This window comes from Oryctolagus cuniculus, chromosome 18 (genome assembly GCF_964237555.1).
Source record: "Oryctolagus cuniculus chromosome 18, mOryCun1.1, whole genome shotgun sequence".
Classification (NCBI taxonomy): domain Eukaryota; kingdom Metazoa; phylum Chordata; class Mammalia; order Lagomorpha; family Leporidae; genus Oryctolagus; species Oryctolagus cuniculus.
This window is the reverse complement of record NC_091449.1, coordinates 67382762-67400544: the sequence shown is the minus strand read 5'-3', so window position 1 is coordinate 67400544 and position 17783 is coordinate 67382762. Positions and strand designations below refer to the sequence as shown.

Below are 17783 nucleotides of genomic sequence, written 5' to 3'. Positions count from 1 at the left end.
GAAAAGCAGTCATCACAGACGAACAAAAACACAGAGCATCTCAACGCGGAAAACAGAAACCTGTGCCGGGGTGGGGGCGTCCTCCCCCTCGACCGAGCCCCCTCCCCCGGCTGCTGCTGGCCCTCTGCAGCCTGGGCGTCGGCCCCCCAAGCCAGAGCCCCCGGGAGGCTCACTTGCTTCTCCAGCTTAACCCAGGCTCCTCTTCCCTATCACACCGTTTACCACCACCCCCCCCCCGACCCCAGTAATCCACTGAACCAGGCACTGAGAGGTTAATGAGAAAACAACTTTATTCGCAGAGGCTGGTCGTCTGGGGTGACAGCATCTCCAGCGACAGGCCTTGGCAGCCTTGTGAGTCACAGGGGGGCTGGACCTCAGCAAGGGGTCTCGTCGGCGTCCGTCCGAGCAGCGCAGGCTCCAGCAGGCTCCAAGGCCGGCTCTGGGGCAGCCAGCTCTGTGCCCCTCACCTCCTGCTCTCTTGAACGCTGTCACCATTCACAAACAAGCCTGGAACTACTTGAACGGTGTTTGCAATGTCCAAGAAATCCTGGCCTCTGTGCTTTTCCCACAGCAGATAAAATACACGGGACCTAGGGGTCCAGGAAATCCGGTTTCAGGATCTGCACGTGGCCCCAGTGGGATCCCGGCGTCGGAGGTGGCTAAGGGCAGGGCTGAGCCTGGCAGGGAGAAGGTCTCCCCCACCAGAGCCCAGCCCCCTCCGAAAGGTGGGTCTCACTTCGGCCGCAGGCAGACTGCAGGCGGGGGCACAGGAAGCCAGGGTGCCTGGGAGACGCCCTGCCCCAGGGAGCCTCCTGCGTCTGGAGGAGCCCCCCCCCCCCCGCCCCCTGCCCCGGGGCAGACACGGGCAGCTTCCCTCGCTCTCCTGCATCCGCGGAGTTGTTTGTGTGTTTCCCCAACTTTTTTATTAAATTAGTCCTCCATTATGTGATCATGGAAAACGTAGCAATAAACAAATGCGCTTCTTGAAAAAAAACGTGGAAATGGAAAGCCCTTGGCGGTCGGGGCATACCCCTCCCCCTCCAGCCTCCGCACCCCCCCGGAATCCTGAACCCCTTAAAAACCAAAGCAGAAAGAGGGGACCCTGCTGTGCTGCACTTGTCTAACCGAGTCGCGGATGGGGGCCCTTCACAGGTGAGCGTCAGTCAGGTGCTTGGGGAGAGCGGAGCTGCTACTTTCACTCTCTAGAAGGAAATTAGGAGGAAAAAAAATTCTCAACTTAAACAAAAACGTTACTGCTCTGCGCGCCTTCTCTGCCTCCACCTCGGCTCCGGCCGCGGTAAATCCTCGGAGGGCCCTTCACCTCCCGGAGAGGCTGAAAAGCGGGGGTCACCCCGGTGCCCCCAACATCGGACTTCAGGGACAAACCCAGGTGCAGCCTCCCACCACCCAGGCGGGCTCAGAGCCAAGGCCTGGGCCACCCAGGGACAACTGAGCTGGCGCGGTGGCCAGATCCTGGCTCCCCGCGGACACCACCACACTGGGTCCGCGAGGCCAGCCCTTGGCGCGTCCGGGGGCCCCGAGGCGGTGGCGAAGCTTGCGCCCTCAGACCGACCTAAGGTCCAGGATGGGATGCTCGCGTCTCCGCGGGGACCGAGTCTTTGAAGTCTCCCGAAGCCGCTCCCAGGTGCTGTGCTGGGTCCACTTCCGAGGAGAGGGGCGCGCTTCCCCGAGCCCGCACAGCGGCCCGCGACGGTCACTTTACAAAGACCGGGGCCGGCCCCCGCCCGCGGCTCCGGGAAGGCTCCGAGCGCGCGGGGCGCCGTGCGCTCTACTGGAAGCGCAGCAGCGCCTCGGGGAGCTGCAGCGGGAAGTAGGAGAGCAAGGGGATCCCGAGCTGGTAAAAGCCGCCCTGGACGTGCGGGTCGAGCATCAGAGACGCGTTGAAGGGCGGGCGGAGGCCGGAGGAAGCGGCCAGAAGCGAGCCCCCGGCGCCGTCGCCTGCTCCCGCCGGCTTCTGGTCCTGCCGCCCCGCCAGGATGCTGTCGATGCTGAAGCTCTTGGGCTTGTCGGAGCTCTTCGGGGAACTGCGGGAGGCGGGGCGCGCGGGCGGGCCGGCAGCCGCGGCTGCTGCGCCCCGGACCCCGTCGCCCGCGTCCTCCTCCGGCCCCAGCCAGTGGCTGGGCGCTTCGGGAGCAGCGCCTTCAGGGAGGGGCGCGGGGCGCGCGGGCGCTCCCCCGAGGCGAGGAGTCGCGGGGCCCGGGAGGCCGGCCGCACTCCCCTCCTCCGCGCCGTTCCCCTGCGTCTCCGCGCGGGCCCGCTTGGCCTCCGGGGCGCCGGGGCCCGGCTTGGGCTTCCTCTTCCGGCGCCGGTAGTTGCCGTTCTCGAACATATCCAAGCAGCGGGGGTCCAGCGTCCAGTAGCTGCCCTTGCCCGGCCGCCCTTTCTCGCGGGGCACCTTCACGAAGCACTCGTTGAGCGAGAGGTTGTGGCGGATGCTGTTTTGCCAGCCCTGGCGGTTGTCGTGGTAGAAGGGGAAGCGGTCCATGATGAACTGGTAGATGCCATTCAGGGTGACCCTCTGCTCGGGCGCGTCCTGGATCGCCATGGCGATGAGCGCGATGTAGCTGTAGGGCGGCTTCTGCGGGGGCTCCGCGCGGCCGGAGGCCGCCAGGGCAGCGGCGGGGGCGAGGGCCAGCGGCAGCCCGGGCCTGTCGGGGCCGTACAGATAGAGCATGGGCGAGGCGGCCAGGGCAGGCAGCCGGGCACCGAAGAGGTGGCTCATGTCGATCGAGAGCCGGCGCTGCGCTCCCCGCGACGGCTTAGGGAGTGCGCCCCGCGCCGCCAGGGCCGGCCCCAGGAGCCCGCTGCGCGCCTGCCCCGCGCTCTGCTGGTCTCCCCGGCCGCTCGGCGCTCTGTCCCTTCCTCATTGCTTTAAAAACGTTAAATAATTGTTGTAAGTTTGCTATTATATGTTGACTTAGCGCTGGAAAATAAATTGTCTATGATAAACAGTCGTTGTGTTCTCAGCCCACCCACATTAATTAAAATTTCATTGCTGAAAAACTCCAAGCGTTTCCCTCCACGAGTCTGTCTGATACCAGCCAATCGGTTTCGGGGCTATTCCTTCATTTGTTTATAGAATTAGTCTGTTGATAAGTCCGCCCACCCAAGTTGAATCAAGCTGTGTTTATTTGGAAAAATTTCCGGGCACCCAATATATAAACGCACTGATCTGCTGTTTGAAATTTCACGTCCACCCCTTGTAAGCACACACAGTCCGCAAGGCAGGATGTGCACCACGGTGGCTGCTAGCGGTGCCGCGCGGCCAGGAGGGAGGTGGGGGGGTGGAGACCCGGGATGAGTTTTGCCCCTGTCCTAGGGGAGCCCCTCAAAGCGCCCTCGCGTCCCACAGAAGGTCTTGTCAAGTCCCAGCCTCCCTGAGAGATGTGGTGCCCTAACACGCTTTGGGGGGGGGGGGTCCTTGAACGCTTTGAGAGCAGAGGTTCCGGTGTGTGCAGAGGGGGCCAAGCCTCCCTGGAGGAGAACCCGGCGGACCCACAGGCGAACCAGCGTCCAGGAGGACCCCACCCCCACCAGGGCCACCAGTAACAGGACATCCCGGACCAGGCAGAGAGCGGAGGACCCGAGAGTCCAGCTTAGGGACTGGGGGACCTGGTCCCTAGCCCCTTGGCAGAAGGCTTCCAAGTAAGCCCGGATGGAGAGCAGGGGCAAAACGAAGGTCCTTCTGGTGGGCCTGAGGCCGCGGGCGAGGAGCGCCACAGAAGGGGGAGGCGGCGGCCGGGCGCAGCGCCGGTGTTTGCGCACGCGGGTCTCTCGCGCTCTGCTCCGTGCTTTCCTGTTTATAACAAGAGGGGTTATAACAACTTCGCAAGTGCACGCAGCTGGCCCGTGATTACATTAACGTCGGGAAGCCTGCCGGCTCTCCCCGAGCCGCCCACCCTGGGGTGGACGCGCCCCCCAACGCCCGGCTCCTTTTACTTTGGAGCCCCCACTCTTGAATGGGGGCGACAGGAAGGAGGCTTCTCCTCGCCCCCTGTCCGGCAGGCGCGGGGCGCGCGGGCGGGCAGCGTGACCGGTCCAAACTGTTTGTGGCCTCCGCTGAGTATTTTGTAAAGGAAAAAAGAAAACACTTGGGATAACCGAATTAACGTTTCATTGAGTAAACCCTGTGGCGGTGCCAAAAAGAGGGGGGAGGGCTGAGAGCGGCAGGTGGGCGCACCAACAGCCCACGCGCCTTTGGGGAGGGACCGAGGGGCGCCACGGAGGCAGACCCCAGGCTGGGCACTGAGCACGGAAGGGCGGGGAGCAGCCCCGTCCAAAGTGTAGACGCCCGGGAAATGGCCCAGGTGTTCCGGGTTTCCGAGGACCCCGCCCACCCGCCGCTTCAGTCAAAAGCGCTCGGGGGACCTGGTGCCTTGGAGGTACAAGAGGAAAGCGCAGGCCAGGTGGAAAAACCGGTTTGGGTGCAGGCACCGCCTGCGGAAGCGCCAGGCCAGGCCCGGGACACCTCCTGGCATCCCTGGGCGGGCCGGCCTCGATCCCAGGGGTGGCCAGTGCCCAGAGGAGGCGGGGCGCCGTCCCCTCAGGATCCCGTGCTCCGTTTTCAGCCCCGGGGTGAGGAGAGAAGCCCCACGCCCGCCCGCGCCTTCGCAACCCAGGGCCCCGGGGCTGCCGGGGTCACGCGCCAGCTCCCGACCCGCGCGCTCCCGACAAGCTCGAGTTTGGATGCGTCTTCAGCCTCTGCAACGGCCCAGCACCCTCCTCCTCCCCGCACCCCGCAGCCCCTCCTGAGCTCCCGGGCCCCCTTGGTCCGCCACGCACAACCCTGCCTCTCCCGAAATGCGCGCTGTCCCAGCGGATCCCGAATCCGCACCACGATAAACACCGCCCAATTTGGACAGGGGCTGGACGCGGGCGGAGACGCGCGCGCTCGGTGGGCGGGGCGCCTAGAGGAACGAAAAAAGAAAAAAAAAAACCCGCGTTCTGGTCGCGGTTTGGAGGCGCGCGCTCAGCGCCTCGCGTTTACCGAAGTTCGTCCGCGCCGCTTCGCGCCCCAGCCCGGCTCCGGCGCGGGATAAACCCTGGGCTCTCGGTTGAAGAGCCGGCCGCTGCGGCCCGGAGCTCCGAGCCGGGGCGGATCCCCGTTTCCGGGGAGTGCGAGGCAAGCGCTCGAGCGCCCGGGGCAGATGCGCCCCCGTGCGGAAGCTCAGGTGGCCGAGGGCGCCGCCGCGGCCGGGAGAGAGACGACCCGCGCAGCGCCCCCAGCCCCCAGCCGCAGGTCGACCCTCCCTGCAGGTTTCCCAGCCGGGTTCAGGAGCCCTGGGCTCCACGTCGCGGTCACAGCGCACCAGTTTCGTGCCCTCCGCGGCGAGCAGAAATCAGGAGCAGCGTGGGTCGGGGGCGGACGGCCCCATTCCCAGGCCTGAGAGCACGCGGTTGTGCGCTCCTCCGGGGAGGCTGGGCTGCGCCCTGAGGCTGGGGACCTGAGAGGTGCGGGGCTCCTCCCGCTGCCCCCCATGCGTCCACCCTTCTCTGCCTACCAGAACGCAATAGGCGCCAGGATGTTCACTGCTAGGAGCCTCGGCTCTCCACGTACCCGCGTGCTGTTCCACGCAGACAGCTGCGCAGGTACGGACAATGCAGGTGTGCGCCATGCCCCCGCCAGCGCCCTTGGAGAAGAGTGGGGGTGGACCGAGGCAAGGCTGAGCCGGGTCCCCAGGGAGGGGGTTGACGACAGTGAGGCTTCCTGAGGGCTCTGGGGCGCTGGCACCAAGGGCTGGGCTTGTCCCGAGGCATGCTGCACCCCCACATCAACCCTAGGAAATGGAGATCCGTCATTCCCATTCTACAGACCAGAAAACCGAGGCCTGGTCCCTTAACTCAGGTCTCCCGGGAGGAAGAGCCCTGAGACAGAAGAGCAATCCTGCTGTAACAGTGAGCTCTCCCGGCCCTCTCGTCTCTCTGCAAGGCAGGCGTGAGGCGTGCACAGGTTTCTGCAGAGGGCAGCACCACGTGGTCCCAGGACCGTGGAGGTCATTGGCAGAACAGGGGCCAGAAGCCACAGTGGCGTCCTCCAAGGACGGCGCCCACCGGGCAGCAGAGCAGCAGCCCTCCAGAGAGATGAAAGTTCTAGAAACTGAGTCATCGTTCGCAAGCCGCTGAAATCTGGAAGGTTCTCTCCTCCCCCACGCCCACTGTGAGAAACAGCAGAACGTTTCCAGAGCTGGGGGGTGGGGGGCAGGTGAGGCCAGCCTGGGCAGGGACGGGGAGGCAGTGGCCGCTGGGCGAGCAGCTCACGCTGTGGGCCCCGCGCAGGATTTTCCAAATGACGCACTTATAGCTCACCTGGTCCCCGCTGTGATTGAAGGGCCCTAAGGAGAGGCAGTGGGGCACAGCCCCGCCCCACCCAAGGCAGTGCCGGCTGTGCACGGTGAACCCAGACAAAGCCTCCCTCCCCGCAGCTCGCCAGGCCAGCCCCGCGAGACGGCGCGTGGACGCGCTGGGCCCGGGCTTGCGTGCCTTAATTCTCCGCAGTGAACCTCCCGGTTTTGTTTTTCACTTGACAAAACGGAGCCTGGAGCCACCATGGCCGTGAGCCGGTGCCTCGGCCTCAGACAGAAAGCCTGCTGGGGAAGCCACCCGCTGAAATCCACCAGGGCCAGCTCCCGGCCGAGGGGCACAGACACAAGGTCCCTGAGCACCAAGAACCCAGGAGGGCGGAAGTCTCCCAGCACTACCCACTGCCGTCCCCCTAAAGGTTCCTGGGTGCCGGCACCCCGGGCAGCCCAGCCCTGGCCCTCCATTTCAACCTCACACACACACAGCCTCAGGACTAAGCCCTGAGCCTGGCCCCTGGGAAAACCGTCGCACCTGAAGACACTCCTGATCAAGCTCCACGCAAGACACGGCTCTCTGCTCTCCTGCAGTCGGGGGGCCCTGGCTCAGGGGAAGGGGGCGGCGTCCCCCGGGCACAGCGGCTGCTGCCAGCCTTCCACGCTGCCCGGGGACCACTGCACCTCCTTCCTCCAGCGCCTTGGCGAGCTGAGGCCAGGCAAGAATGCGGCAGGCAAGGAAGGCTTGGCAACGTTAGGAAAGCATCTCAGATATGTGGAGTGGGGAGGCACTCCCTGGGAGGGGAGGGCTCGCCCTGGCGATGTTCTGACCCTTAGCGTCCCACTCACCTGAAAAAGCGGCACCGGGCCCCAGATCCCAGTCCTCCCGAGCCTCCTGCCTCCACCTATGCCCCCTCCCAGCCCCCGACATCACCCCAGACGGTCAGACAGGCGTGGGCAGTCCCCGGGACCCGCACAGGCTCAGAGACCACAGTCCTTCTGCGGGAGTGTGGCTCTGCCCGCGCAGCCACGCGTGCCCACCCAGGGCTGCGGTAGCAGTAACTCCCCCACAGCCCCCCTTTGGGATTTGGGGGTGGGGATGAGGAGCCCAGAGTTAATCCCCTCTCTGCAGGGATAGCTGAGAGCCCCCCCACCCTGGAGGCAGCCACCCCAGGCCAGACCCCCAGGCCAGCACCAGGGGAGGTGATGGACCCCGAAAGATTTATGAGCCGAGCGCCGGAGTTCCCAGGACCCTGTTGTGTTCTGCTCCCTCTAACTCCTGTCTTCACTTCTTACCAGCAGGGGAGGGCAGCAGAAGCGAGGGCCCACGCAGAAGCCCTGGCGGCGCCCAGAGAGGAGGTGCGGTGGCCCTGTTTGCAGATCAGAGGACTCACGCCAGGACTGTGCCCGTCCAATTCCTAGCCCAGGGCTGGGGCAATTCGGGGCTGTAGGTCACCACGAAATGTGGGTCTGCCAGCCCAGGGAGGGCGGCCCGGCCACAGACCCCAGCTGGTGCTCAGAGGGTCCTGGGCAGGCGGCACCCAGGGCCCCTCTTGCTGACAGCCTCGACTGGGCGTGGGTGCAGTCTCCCATGCTTCCAAGCATGGCAGCGGTAGGGGGCCGCTGCAGCCGCAGCCTCGCTGGGGCTCAGGATTCCAGAGATGCCCAGCGGCCCCGGGGCATCGGGGACTCTGCATGGGGCGGTAGTCCACCCTGCCGAGGCCAGCCCAGGAGGCAGGAGTCGCTCCACGCAGACGGGCTCTGCCGGGGGTCGGGATAGCTTTCATTGGATTTGTAAAATCTTTGCAGTCTGCCCAGTCGTATCTGCTTAGTGGGCCTGGAAGGAACGTGGTCATCAGACACCGCATTGTACAAACTGCGTTTGAGGAGAGCACACAGCCGCCCCAGCGCCTGCGGCCCTTCCACCTTCGACCTCTACCCAGTCCCCTTTTCCTGAAAGTCCCCTGGCCTCCCAAGGACCGCGCCGCGGACGGAGGGGGCGCCGAGCGGCTGCGTGAATCCGCACGTCCTCAGCCCGCATCGGCGCGCCGGGGAGCAGTGAACGCAGCCTGGCGAGCGCTTGGGCTGCGTGCGGCTCACGCCTGGCTCTGCGGGATCTTCCCCTTGCGCTCGGGGACCGGTCACTCAAGCCCTAGGCCCGAGGTCCGCGCAGGGAGCTGCAGAAGTCGGGCCCGAGCCCACCTCCCGGCACAGCGCACGGACGCCGGAACTTGGCGGCGCTTCCGCGCGCCTCAGCGGGTCTGCGCGCCTCGGGCTGAGCCGGCCTTCGAAGCGCCGGGGCCTGACTCCACTCCTTCAACTCTGGAGGCCTGGACAAAGCCCCAGATGCAATCCCCTGCTTTACCCACGAGAGAAATGGAAGGGCGCCTTCGCCTGGCTTCTGCCGGGGCCGGGTAGGGGCGCCATGTCGAGCTGCGCGCTCGCGTTAGTGTCTGAACACCGCGCAACCCCAAGAGCTTCCTAAAGGTGCCGACGCCCGGCTGTGGCTGCCCCACTGCACCCACGCCTCTCTCTGCTCTCTCCCCCGCTGTCTCTCCCGGCTTCTCATTAACAGGGCACCAGGGCTACAGATCTCGCTCAGGCTGGGCTTCCGGAGAGGCCCCTTGGAAACACGTGGGGAAGCAGCAGGCCCCTGCTCCGGAGAGTGGCCTGGAGTCAGCGGGAGAAGTGGCAGGGGCTGGGCCCAGGGAGCCGGCCGCTCCCGGGACCAGAGCTGGCCTGGCCCCGCGGGCTGGGAGAAGGCAACTTGCCGGCTCCCGCACCTTACGAAACAGAGTAAGCCGAGTGCCAGCTCCGGGGACGGGGGCGCAGATGGGAAGAATGCGCCCGGTTGGGTCAGGCGGATGCTGCTGTTTAACACCCCCTAGTTCTGTTCCAGCTCAGGAGAGCGAGAAAACGGCCTTTAGAAACCACCACCGCCCGGGTTACCACCAGCGCAGCTGCTTGGGGCAAAATCCTCATCGCCTGCCGCGTTAAATGCTGCGAAACCTCAGCTCACCTGCTGGGGTGGGAATTGGTGAGGCTTGGGTCCCAAAATTCACACGTAGAGCCCAGCAGGGGGGTCGAGGTCCGAGACCAGGAGAAAGATAAGTCGCCGTCCCCAGCGGCCTTGCACAGCGGCCACGCCGCTACCAGAAATAAGAGAGACGAGATATCAAAACCGAACAGAAAATTAATCTCCCTGCTATCTACGACCTCGCAAAGGCGATCAACCCAGGACTCTAAAAGCAACATAGACTACTTTTGAAGAGCAAAGGAGTTTATAGTTTTTTCACTGCAATAGCGCTAAGGATGTAGGAATCCACACAGACCCCCGCTCCGGCCGCCACCGCCACTGCCACCGGGCAGAACTTTAAGGCCACAGCACCGGCGCTCCGTGGGCCTTCTCCCAGGTCACTTCCTGCCCTGGGGAAACAGTCCACGGTCCACACTGTTGGGGAAGCAAAGCAGGACTCCCCCTGGGCTGCAGCTGGCAAATGGGAAGCCCTTATCTCTCCCCTCCTGGTCACCCGGAGGGAGTGCCACTGTTTGTTTTGACAATTGGCATGTTTTTTTGCATTTCACAAAACGCATTACAGCGAGGGTCCGGCTCACCCTGCAGGCAGCCCTGGCCACCGGTCCGTTTCCGAATGCATCCAGGCAGGAAAGAAGCTCCCAGGCGGGATTTTAAATTAGATGCCTTTTCTGTCACTAAGCAAGACCAGAGAGGAGCCGTCCCCCGCCCCTGCAATCATCCTCATGTGCCTCTGCATACACCCACCTGTGTAAAATAATGATAATCAAAACAGGTGGGTTTGCAGACACACCTTGCTTTTCTTTTTTTAAAGCAAGAACACAAACACACTGTCAGAACTCTGAGCAGAAAAACAACAAGGGTTTATTTTAAGGCAAATACAACGAAAGCCACATAAGACAAACACGGCTGCAGTTAAGATTTCTAAAGATTTTTTTTTCTCTTTTCGGGTGGAATCTACTATACACAACCATCACACTCTGTAAAAATATCAGATGCTTCCTTATTCTCCACCACCACCACCACAACAAAAAAATAAATTATTTCCTTGTTTTGTAAAAGACCTACAGCTCAGAATGGAGCGGGGTGGGGAACGGGCTTCTAGAATTCGATTTGTCAGAAACGGTCGGGCAGGATGCAGAACTATCCAGTGAACGTAACTTTAAATATTATATTAACGGCTCGGAACAGCACCGCCACCACCAAGCCCACGCGTCAGCCAGCGCGGTGGGCGCGCCGCACCAGCGCACACCGCACATACGGGATCTACCAGGGCCCCCACGCCCCTACAGGGGTCTCCCCCCCGAGAGTCAGCAGCCAGTGGCCCGCGGTGGCATTCGGTCCAGACCTTAACTTCCGAGGCCCGGCGTGGAGCAGGGCGCAGCCATTCGGGAGGGAGAAGGGGCGCGAAAGCAGCGCGCGCGTGGCGGCGGCGGCGGGCCGCGTCGCACTGCCGGGGGCCTCCTGGGACCCCCGGGCCGGGCCCGGGGCGCGGGCGGAAGTTACCTGCACGCTTCGCGGCGGGCCGAGGGCTGGCGCGCGCGCTCCCTCCGCGTCGGGTCTGAGAAAACAGCCGGTGGGCGCGTTTTTGTTCCGGAGCCGTGTTAAGGGGTTAGGACCTGGGGGCGGCGGGGGCAGGCCGGGGCAGGTCAGTACTTGGTGCAGTCGTAGGAGTAGGGGGCTGCGTGGCGGTAGAGGGTCGGCGTGGACCTGTAGGGCAGCTGACAGCTCGCGCTGCCGCTCGCCTGGGGCTCCCCGAGGGTCGCGTTCTCCATTCCCAGCCGGTGGGAGCTGAACATCTCCCGCACGTTGGGGAAAGTCTGCGGCTGGGTCGCGAACGCGTGGCCCGGGAGGTGGTTCAGGTCCCCGCCGTGGTTGAGGTACCAGGAGGTGGCCTGGGCAGCGGCGGCCCCGGGCTGCGGCGCCGGCGGCGGCTGCGGCTGCTGAGCCGGCGGCGGCGGCGGCGGCCCCGGCGCCTGCGGGTGGTGGTGGCCGTGGTGCTGGTGGTGCTGGTGCGGGTGGTGGTGGCCCGCGGCCGCGAGCGCGCCCTCCTGGCCGGCGGCGAGGTTGAGGGCGCTCAGGGGCGACGTGGGGCCGCCCGGGTGGTCCGAGAGGGCCTCGTCCAGGGCGGCGGGGACGCACATGTGCGCCGGCCGCTCGGCCCCGGTGTACAGGCTCATGGCGCGCATGCTGCACTGGTAGCCCCCGGCGGCCCCGGCCTCCAGGCCCTGCGCGCACGGCTGGCCGTAGGCGGCGGGCGGCGCGGCCGCGTAGGGCAGCGCCAGCGGCGGCACCACCAGGCCCGCGCGCCCGGCCGCGGGGCTCAGCTCGCCGCCCGGCGGCGACGTTCGCAGCGTCATGATGTTCTCGACGCTGAAGCCGGGCAGCCCGTTGGGCGCCGCTGCGTGGTGCTCGGGCAGCGAGCCCGCGGGCGAGCCGGCGGGCGTGGAGGCCGCGCTGCGCGGGCTGCCCCGCAGCGCGCTCTCGGGGCTCAGCGTCTCCACCTTGGTGATGACCGGCAGCGCGGGCGACGCCGCCTCGCTCTTGACCACCACTTTCTGCTCGGCCTCCTTGGGGGCCTCCGCCGGCGGGGGGCCGGCCGGGGCGCCCTTGGCCGCCGCGGGGGGCGGCTCCTTGAGGTGGGAGCGTTCCTCCTTCTCCTTGGGCACGTCCTTTTTCTTGAAGCGCCGCCGGCGCCGCAGGAAGCTGCCGTTCTCGAACATGTTGTAGGAGTCCGGGTCCAGCGTCCAGTAGCTGCCCTTGCCCGGCTTCTTGTCGTCGCGCGGCACCTTGACGAAGCACTCGTTGAGCGAGAGGTTGTGGCGGATGCTGTTTTGCCAGCCCTGCTTGTTGTCCCGGTAGAAGGGGAAGCGGTCCATGATGAACTGGTAGATGCCGTTCAGGGTGATCTTCTTGTCCGGCGCGTTCTGGATCGCCATGGTGATGAGCGCGATGTAGCTGTAGGGCGGCTTCACCAGGTCCTTGGGCGCCGCGGGCTGGTGGTGGTGGTAGGGCGCGTAGGAGCGGCCCATGCCCGCGCCGTACTGCTCCGGGTGGCCCGAGTAGACGCCCATGGGGCTGGCCATGCCGCCGTAGCTGCCCGCCGCCCGGTAGTAGTTCTGCTCGCTCAAGTAGGGCACCACTCCCAGGGCGTTGGGGTCCGGCACGGAGTAGCGCGCCTGCATGCTGCGCCCCGCCCGCGCGCACGGGCTGCGGCCGCGGAGCGAGGGAGGCCCGGAGGGCGAGCGCGGAGGCCGGGAGCCGGTGCGCGGTCGGGGGCAGCCCCGCGAGCCTGGCCGCCTCCGGGGCGAGGCGCGGGAGGCGCCGGCGCGCGGCCCGGTACCGGGGCTCCTTTCAGCGGACTGGGCGAATCGGCATCCTGGAGGGCGCGCCCCGGGCGGCCGCAGCGCCGGCCCGGCCCGCTCGCTCGCGGCCGGCGCGGGCCGAGGGCGCAGGGCACCGAGGCTGGCCCTGGGGTCCGCGCGCGGAGCGCAGGAGGCGGCTCCCCCGGCCCCGCAGCGGATCGGCGGCCCTGGGCAGTCGGCGAGCCGGGGTCCAGAGTGGCTGCCCGGCCGAGCCCGGAAAAAAAAAAAAAAAAGGAAAAAAAAGAGGCAAAGTCCCTTTTAGGGACTGGGAAAAGTTTCAAAAACCTTCTTGCTGAAAGCGAGTTTTTACTTTCCGCAGGCCACGCCCCCTCTGGGAACTTTGGGCCAATCCGCGACGGCGCTGAGGACTTGGCGCCAATCGGGGCGAGGCGCGCCGGAATCCGTCGGCTCTAAGACCCAGCCCGAGCCCCAGACTTGGCTGCAGTTGGGTATCGCCTCGGAAAAAAAAAAAAAAAAAAAAAGATTCTTTAAAAAAGAGTTTTTATCTTGATAAAAATTTATCTCATTATCACATTTCGGCTGATAGGCCCATGTGCCCCCAACGGAACGGCGACGTTCCTTTGCAAAAAATAAAAAAAACCAGCTTGGGAATGTGGAGTCGAATTGACGGATGCGGTCACAGGTCTCCCCCAAGACCTTGAAAGGAGCCAGGATTCCTTATTGATGAGTGACCATCACCAGGCCGCCTGGTCATGGGGGCCCAGGTGTAGTGGACCACGGCGAGCGCGCAAGGAGAGGCCCCCTGGGTGCGCTCCCTACTTAACCGAGCCGTGCGCAATCCACGGGGCGCCCCGGGCGCGGGACCCGCAGCAGGAACTCAGGTACTCAGAGGTAAATTGTGGAAGGCGAATCCGTCAGGGCGGCGAGGGCAGCCGAGCGAGCCCGCGGCCTCGATCCCCCCACCCCGCGCGTCCTGAGCCGCACAGAGCGTCCGTGCCGCGGGGCGCGACTCCGTGGCTGCGGGCAAGGGCCTAGCGCCGCCTTGCCCTCTCCCCTCCAGCCCGGCCGCGTCTCCCCGCGCTTCCCAGGTGCAAAGCCCTTGTGCCCCCAGGACACCCGAGCGGGACGGCGACTCCCCGGGCCCCAGCAGAGCTCGGGCGCTCCCGCCCTGGAGCAGAACCCGAGCGGTTCTCCGCGGGGACTTCGCCCCGGGACTCGCCGGCCGCTCACGTCCACCCCGCGGGCAGACCCTGCCCACTGAGCCTGGCGCGGACCCCGGGGACCCCCAGGGGACTTTGGCGATTTAACTCTTGATTCGCCGGGCTCCGATTCGGCGGTGCCAGGAACCGCGAGTTGCGCCCTGGCCCTGACCAGGAGCGGTCGGCGCTCCCCGCCCGCCGCAGCGCTCCCGCTGCCTCCCTGAACCCGCGGACTCCGTGTAGACGCGGACTCCTTATTCCTCCAGCACCTCGGGCGTTCCGACCGCCCTCAGCCTGTTCCCACGAGCGCAGTCCCCGCCCCTGGAAGGGCTCAGCGGGCCCGGCCGGTGCGGGAGTTCAGCTCGGCTTCCCGGGTCTGCCGCCGCCGCATCGAACCGCGCGGGGAAACGCACCGCGCACGCTTAGCCGTGGGGTGGGGGATGGAGGGAAGGCGCCAGGGGCGTCGCGTTCACTACCGGAAAGAGAACAGAAAATTCACGCGCGCTTTCCTGGTCTCCTGGGAAATGCAAAATCACAAGCAAACTACAGACGGGCTCCAGCGGCTCTGAATATCCAGTCAACCTGCGTTTCCACAGGGATTCTGCGCCCATTCTCCAACTCGCTCCCCCCCCCCCGTTTCTGTTTCTGTCTCTCCCTCCTCTCTATCTCTCCCCATCTCTCTCCTTCTCTCTCCTCTGTCTCTCCCCATCTCTCTCCCTCTCTCTCTCCCCCATCTCTCCTCTCTCTCCCTCTCTCCTCTGTCTCTCTCCCTCCTCTGTCTCCCCATCTCTCTCCTCTCTCTCTCCCTCTCTCTCTCCCCATCTCTCTCTCTCCCCCCTCTCTCCTCTCTCTGTCTCTCCTGTGTGTCTCTCTCTCCCCCATCTCTCCTCTCTCCCCATCTCTCTCCTCTGTCTCTCCCTCTCTCCTCTCTCCGTCTCTCTCCCCATCTCTCTCCTCTCTGTCTCTCCTCTCTGTGTCTCTCCCCCCTCTCTCCTCTCTCTCTCTCTCCTCCCTCATCTCTCTCTCTCCCTCTCTACCCGTCTCTCTCTCTCCTCTCTCTCTCTGTCTCTCACTCCCCATCTCTCTCTCTCTCCCTCTCTCCTCTCTCCCTCCTCTCTCTCTCCCCCCATCTCTCTCCTCTCTGTCTCTCCTCTCTGTGTGTCTCTCCCCCATCTCTCCCCCTCTCTCCTCTCTCTCCCTGTCTCTCTCCTCCCTCATCTCTCTCTCCCTCTCTACCCGTCTCTCTCTCCTCTCTCTCTCTCTCTCTCTCTCTCTCTCTCTCTCTCTCTCTCTCTCCTCTCTGCAACAAAGCACAATACAGCCGCCCAGTCTTCAGCCTTCTCGCCCACCGCACCTGTATTGTCTTTAATACCGCCTGTATTTTCTCATTCATCCTCAGAAAAACAGAGCTCCTGACCGAGGTGCCTCCCCTGCAGTGTGTGAGGGCGACCCAGGATTTTCTGGAAATGCAGAAACACGGCCAGGCTGCAGGCTTCCCAGAGGAATATGTTACTCTGTTCATGCATGTATGTGCGTGTGTGCATACATGTGTGTGCCTGTTCACTGACGCATGTGTGCACGTATGTGTTAAATGCCTTTATAACAGCTTGGGGGAAAGACAAGCTAAGGACACGAGGAATTAAGACCAAGTGAGCAGTTCCTTCCTGCGTGTGCAGAGAGCGCCCGTGGGCGGCCCTGTCCCCACCCCCGCCAGCGGCGTGGGAGGACATCCCAGCCCTGGAGCCGCGGACCAGAGCTGGGTTTCTGCTGGGCCCGGGGGTGGGGGTTCTTGCGCAGGTTTGGAGCAGCGCCGTGCACTCCCCCGGGGCGGGCGGGAACCGCGTTTCCCACCCTCGCTCTCACCTGCTAGGATGCTTTGGGCCGGGGGTTGCTCGTTCCCGCCTGACTGCCCCTCCTCGGCCCCCACTCCCCAGCCCTTGTCGTCGGGAGCCCCGGGGGTCCCCGGTACCACCAGCGAGCCAGCCCAGGTGCTCCCCGCGCGCTCGCTCCGCGGGCAGTCACACCTGGAGGCGGCGCGCCACCTGCAGGTCGGTGCGGGAACCGCTGGCCGGCCGGAGCGCGCCCGGTAGCCGGGGAGGTGCTGCCATCTCGCGGCCGCGCCTCGGCATCGCACCGCAGGGACTCCGCCTCCAAACCCCAGGTGTGAGACAGCAACCCGGGTGCCCCGGGTCGCCTCCGGAAACACGGCGCTCTCCAGAGCTCTGCGGTGACCTCGGGGGCGCAGAAAGGTCTTCGAAGCTGCGGGGGGGACAAGTGCCGCCCACCCCGGGAAACTCGCCCCGGCCGTCAGCCGCTCAGGTGCGCCCGCTGCACCTGCCTTTCCGCGGGCGTGGGGGGCAGGGGTCCAGGACCTGTCCAGAGAGCGGCTGGGCAGCACCTGTGCCTGCGGGGCGGCTGGAACGAGACAGAGACTTGCACTCGCCTCTGCTCTCGCTGTCCGAGCTCCCTCGCCCCCCGCGTCCCCCTGCAGGACTCGCGGCTGCCCCTCGGGGTCGGGGAGCCCCTGCGCGCGCGGTCCGAGCACCGGCCTGGCCGCCGCCCCCACGCTGGGCGGAGGGGTCCTCAGCCTGGAGACGCTCACAGCCGGCTGAGCGCCGAGCGCTGGGCCAGGGAAGCCGCGAACACTGCAGGTCACGGTGGAGACGCCGGGCCACGCGGTCAGCCGCTCCACTCTGTCCAAAGCGTTCTAGCACAGGGGCGGGGCGCAGCCCAGGGTCCAGGGCGGGAAGAAAAAAGCCATCTCCATCACTCTGAACATCGAAAACGGGCCGGGGACACACCAGCCCCGGGAAGTGTCCGAGCCCCGGGAGGGTCCCACCTCCGCTGCCAGCCCGCACCTGGGAGGCAGCAGGTGGCTGGCCGGCCGCCCACGTGGGACACTTGGGGAGTGCACCCGTCTATACCGCGGTTTCAGCTGGCCACCGCCTCTCCGCCGCTGCTTTGCTCCGCAGCGACTCCACGCTGCGTGGCTGGCTCGCGCGCGTCCTGGCTTTAGGCTGAGGCCTGCTGCGGCAACAGCGGCCTGCGCTGGTCCCCCGTCCCCAGCACTCCCGGGAGACTCGGTCTCCGCCGGGCCCAGGCGGAGGGGCAGGCGGGGGCCTCTGACGGCGCGGCCCGCGGCTCCCGACAGGTGTAACCCGCTCCCGGGTGGGGGCCGCTGACAGCTAGAGATGAACTCGCTCCTAGCCCACGTGTGCTGCCCGAGAGGAAGGGTGGGGGCCCCTGAAGTCGAGAACACAGCTGGAATATTCTGATTTATCAGAGAGGGAGGGAGGGAGGGAGCAGTGGGGACCTCCCACCAGGTGGTCCACCGCCCCAGCGCGGGCCAGGAGCCCGGAGCTGACCGTGCGTCTCCGCGTGGGGCGCAGAGACCCCCGCCCCGAGCGCGCATTAGCACGGAACTGGATGGAAGCGCGCAGCCGGGGCTGGACCCACGCACTCCCGCGGAGCCGGGCATCCCGAGCGGCGCCGAACGTGCGCCCCCAGACTTGCGACTGCGCCCCGACTGACGCGTCACCAGGGCCGGTCGGCACCAGCGGGCTGCGACTCCATCTCCCCCCGGAGCTGGCGGCTCGTGCGGGGCCCCGGGGGATAACCCAGCGCCGTGCCCGCCGGGGCGCGGCTGCGTCCTCCCCGCAGCCCGGCGGCAGCGGTCGGTGCGGGGGGACCCGCAAGGCAGCGCCAAGGGAGAGCGACGGGCGCGGGGCGCGGGCTCCCGGGCGCCCCCTCCGCCGGGTCCGCCGCCTCCCGGGCACCCGCAGGCTCTGGTCCCGGAGGGGCGGCCTCCAAGGCCTGGGAGGGGGACGGGCGCGTCTGCACCGGCAGGAGCCCCGAGACGCCAAGACGCCGCTCGGCGGGGTGAAGCCCGGGGCGCGCTCGGCGCACAAGG

General features: G+C 66.1%; 2 protein-coding genes across 7 annotated transcripts; both read right to left on the bottom strand.

Annotated features, from left to right (window-relative positions):
• Positions 1–272: 272 nt before the first annotated feature.
• Positions 273–7192, bottom strand: FOXL1 (forkhead box L1). Of its 6 annotated transcripts, none has more exons than XR_011383856.1 (2): positions 1574–7192; positions 273–1202 (listed from the first exon to the last, which is right to left on the bottom strand). XR_011383856.1 is itself a non-coding variant. In XM_070061871.1 (2 exons), exon 2 carries the CDS (start codon positions 2741–2743, stop codon positions 1790–1792), a length of 954 nt encoding a protein of 317 aa, XP_069917972.1. In that variant the 5' UTR covers positions 2744–3817; positions 5523–7192; the 3' UTR covers positions 273–1789. The 6 variants fall into 6 exon arrangements, 4 of the variants coding, with proteins under 4 accessions (XP_069917972.1, XP_069917973.1, XP_069917971.1 ...); XR_011383857.1 differs by having other exon boundaries at positions 273–590; XM_070061871.1 differs by having other exon boundaries at positions 273–3817; positions 5523–7192.
• Positions 7193–10859: 3667 nt separating this feature from the next.
• FOXC2 (forkhead box C2) lies at positions 10860–13158 on the bottom strand. Its single transcript, XM_070061869.1, has one exon. The coding sequence runs from the start codon at positions 12531–12533 to the stop codon at positions 10998–11000; it is 1536 nt and encodes a 511-aa protein (XP_069917970.1). The 5' UTR covers positions 12534–13158; the 3' UTR covers positions 10860–10997.
• Between the last annotated feature and the right edge of the window lie 4625 nt (positions 13159–17783).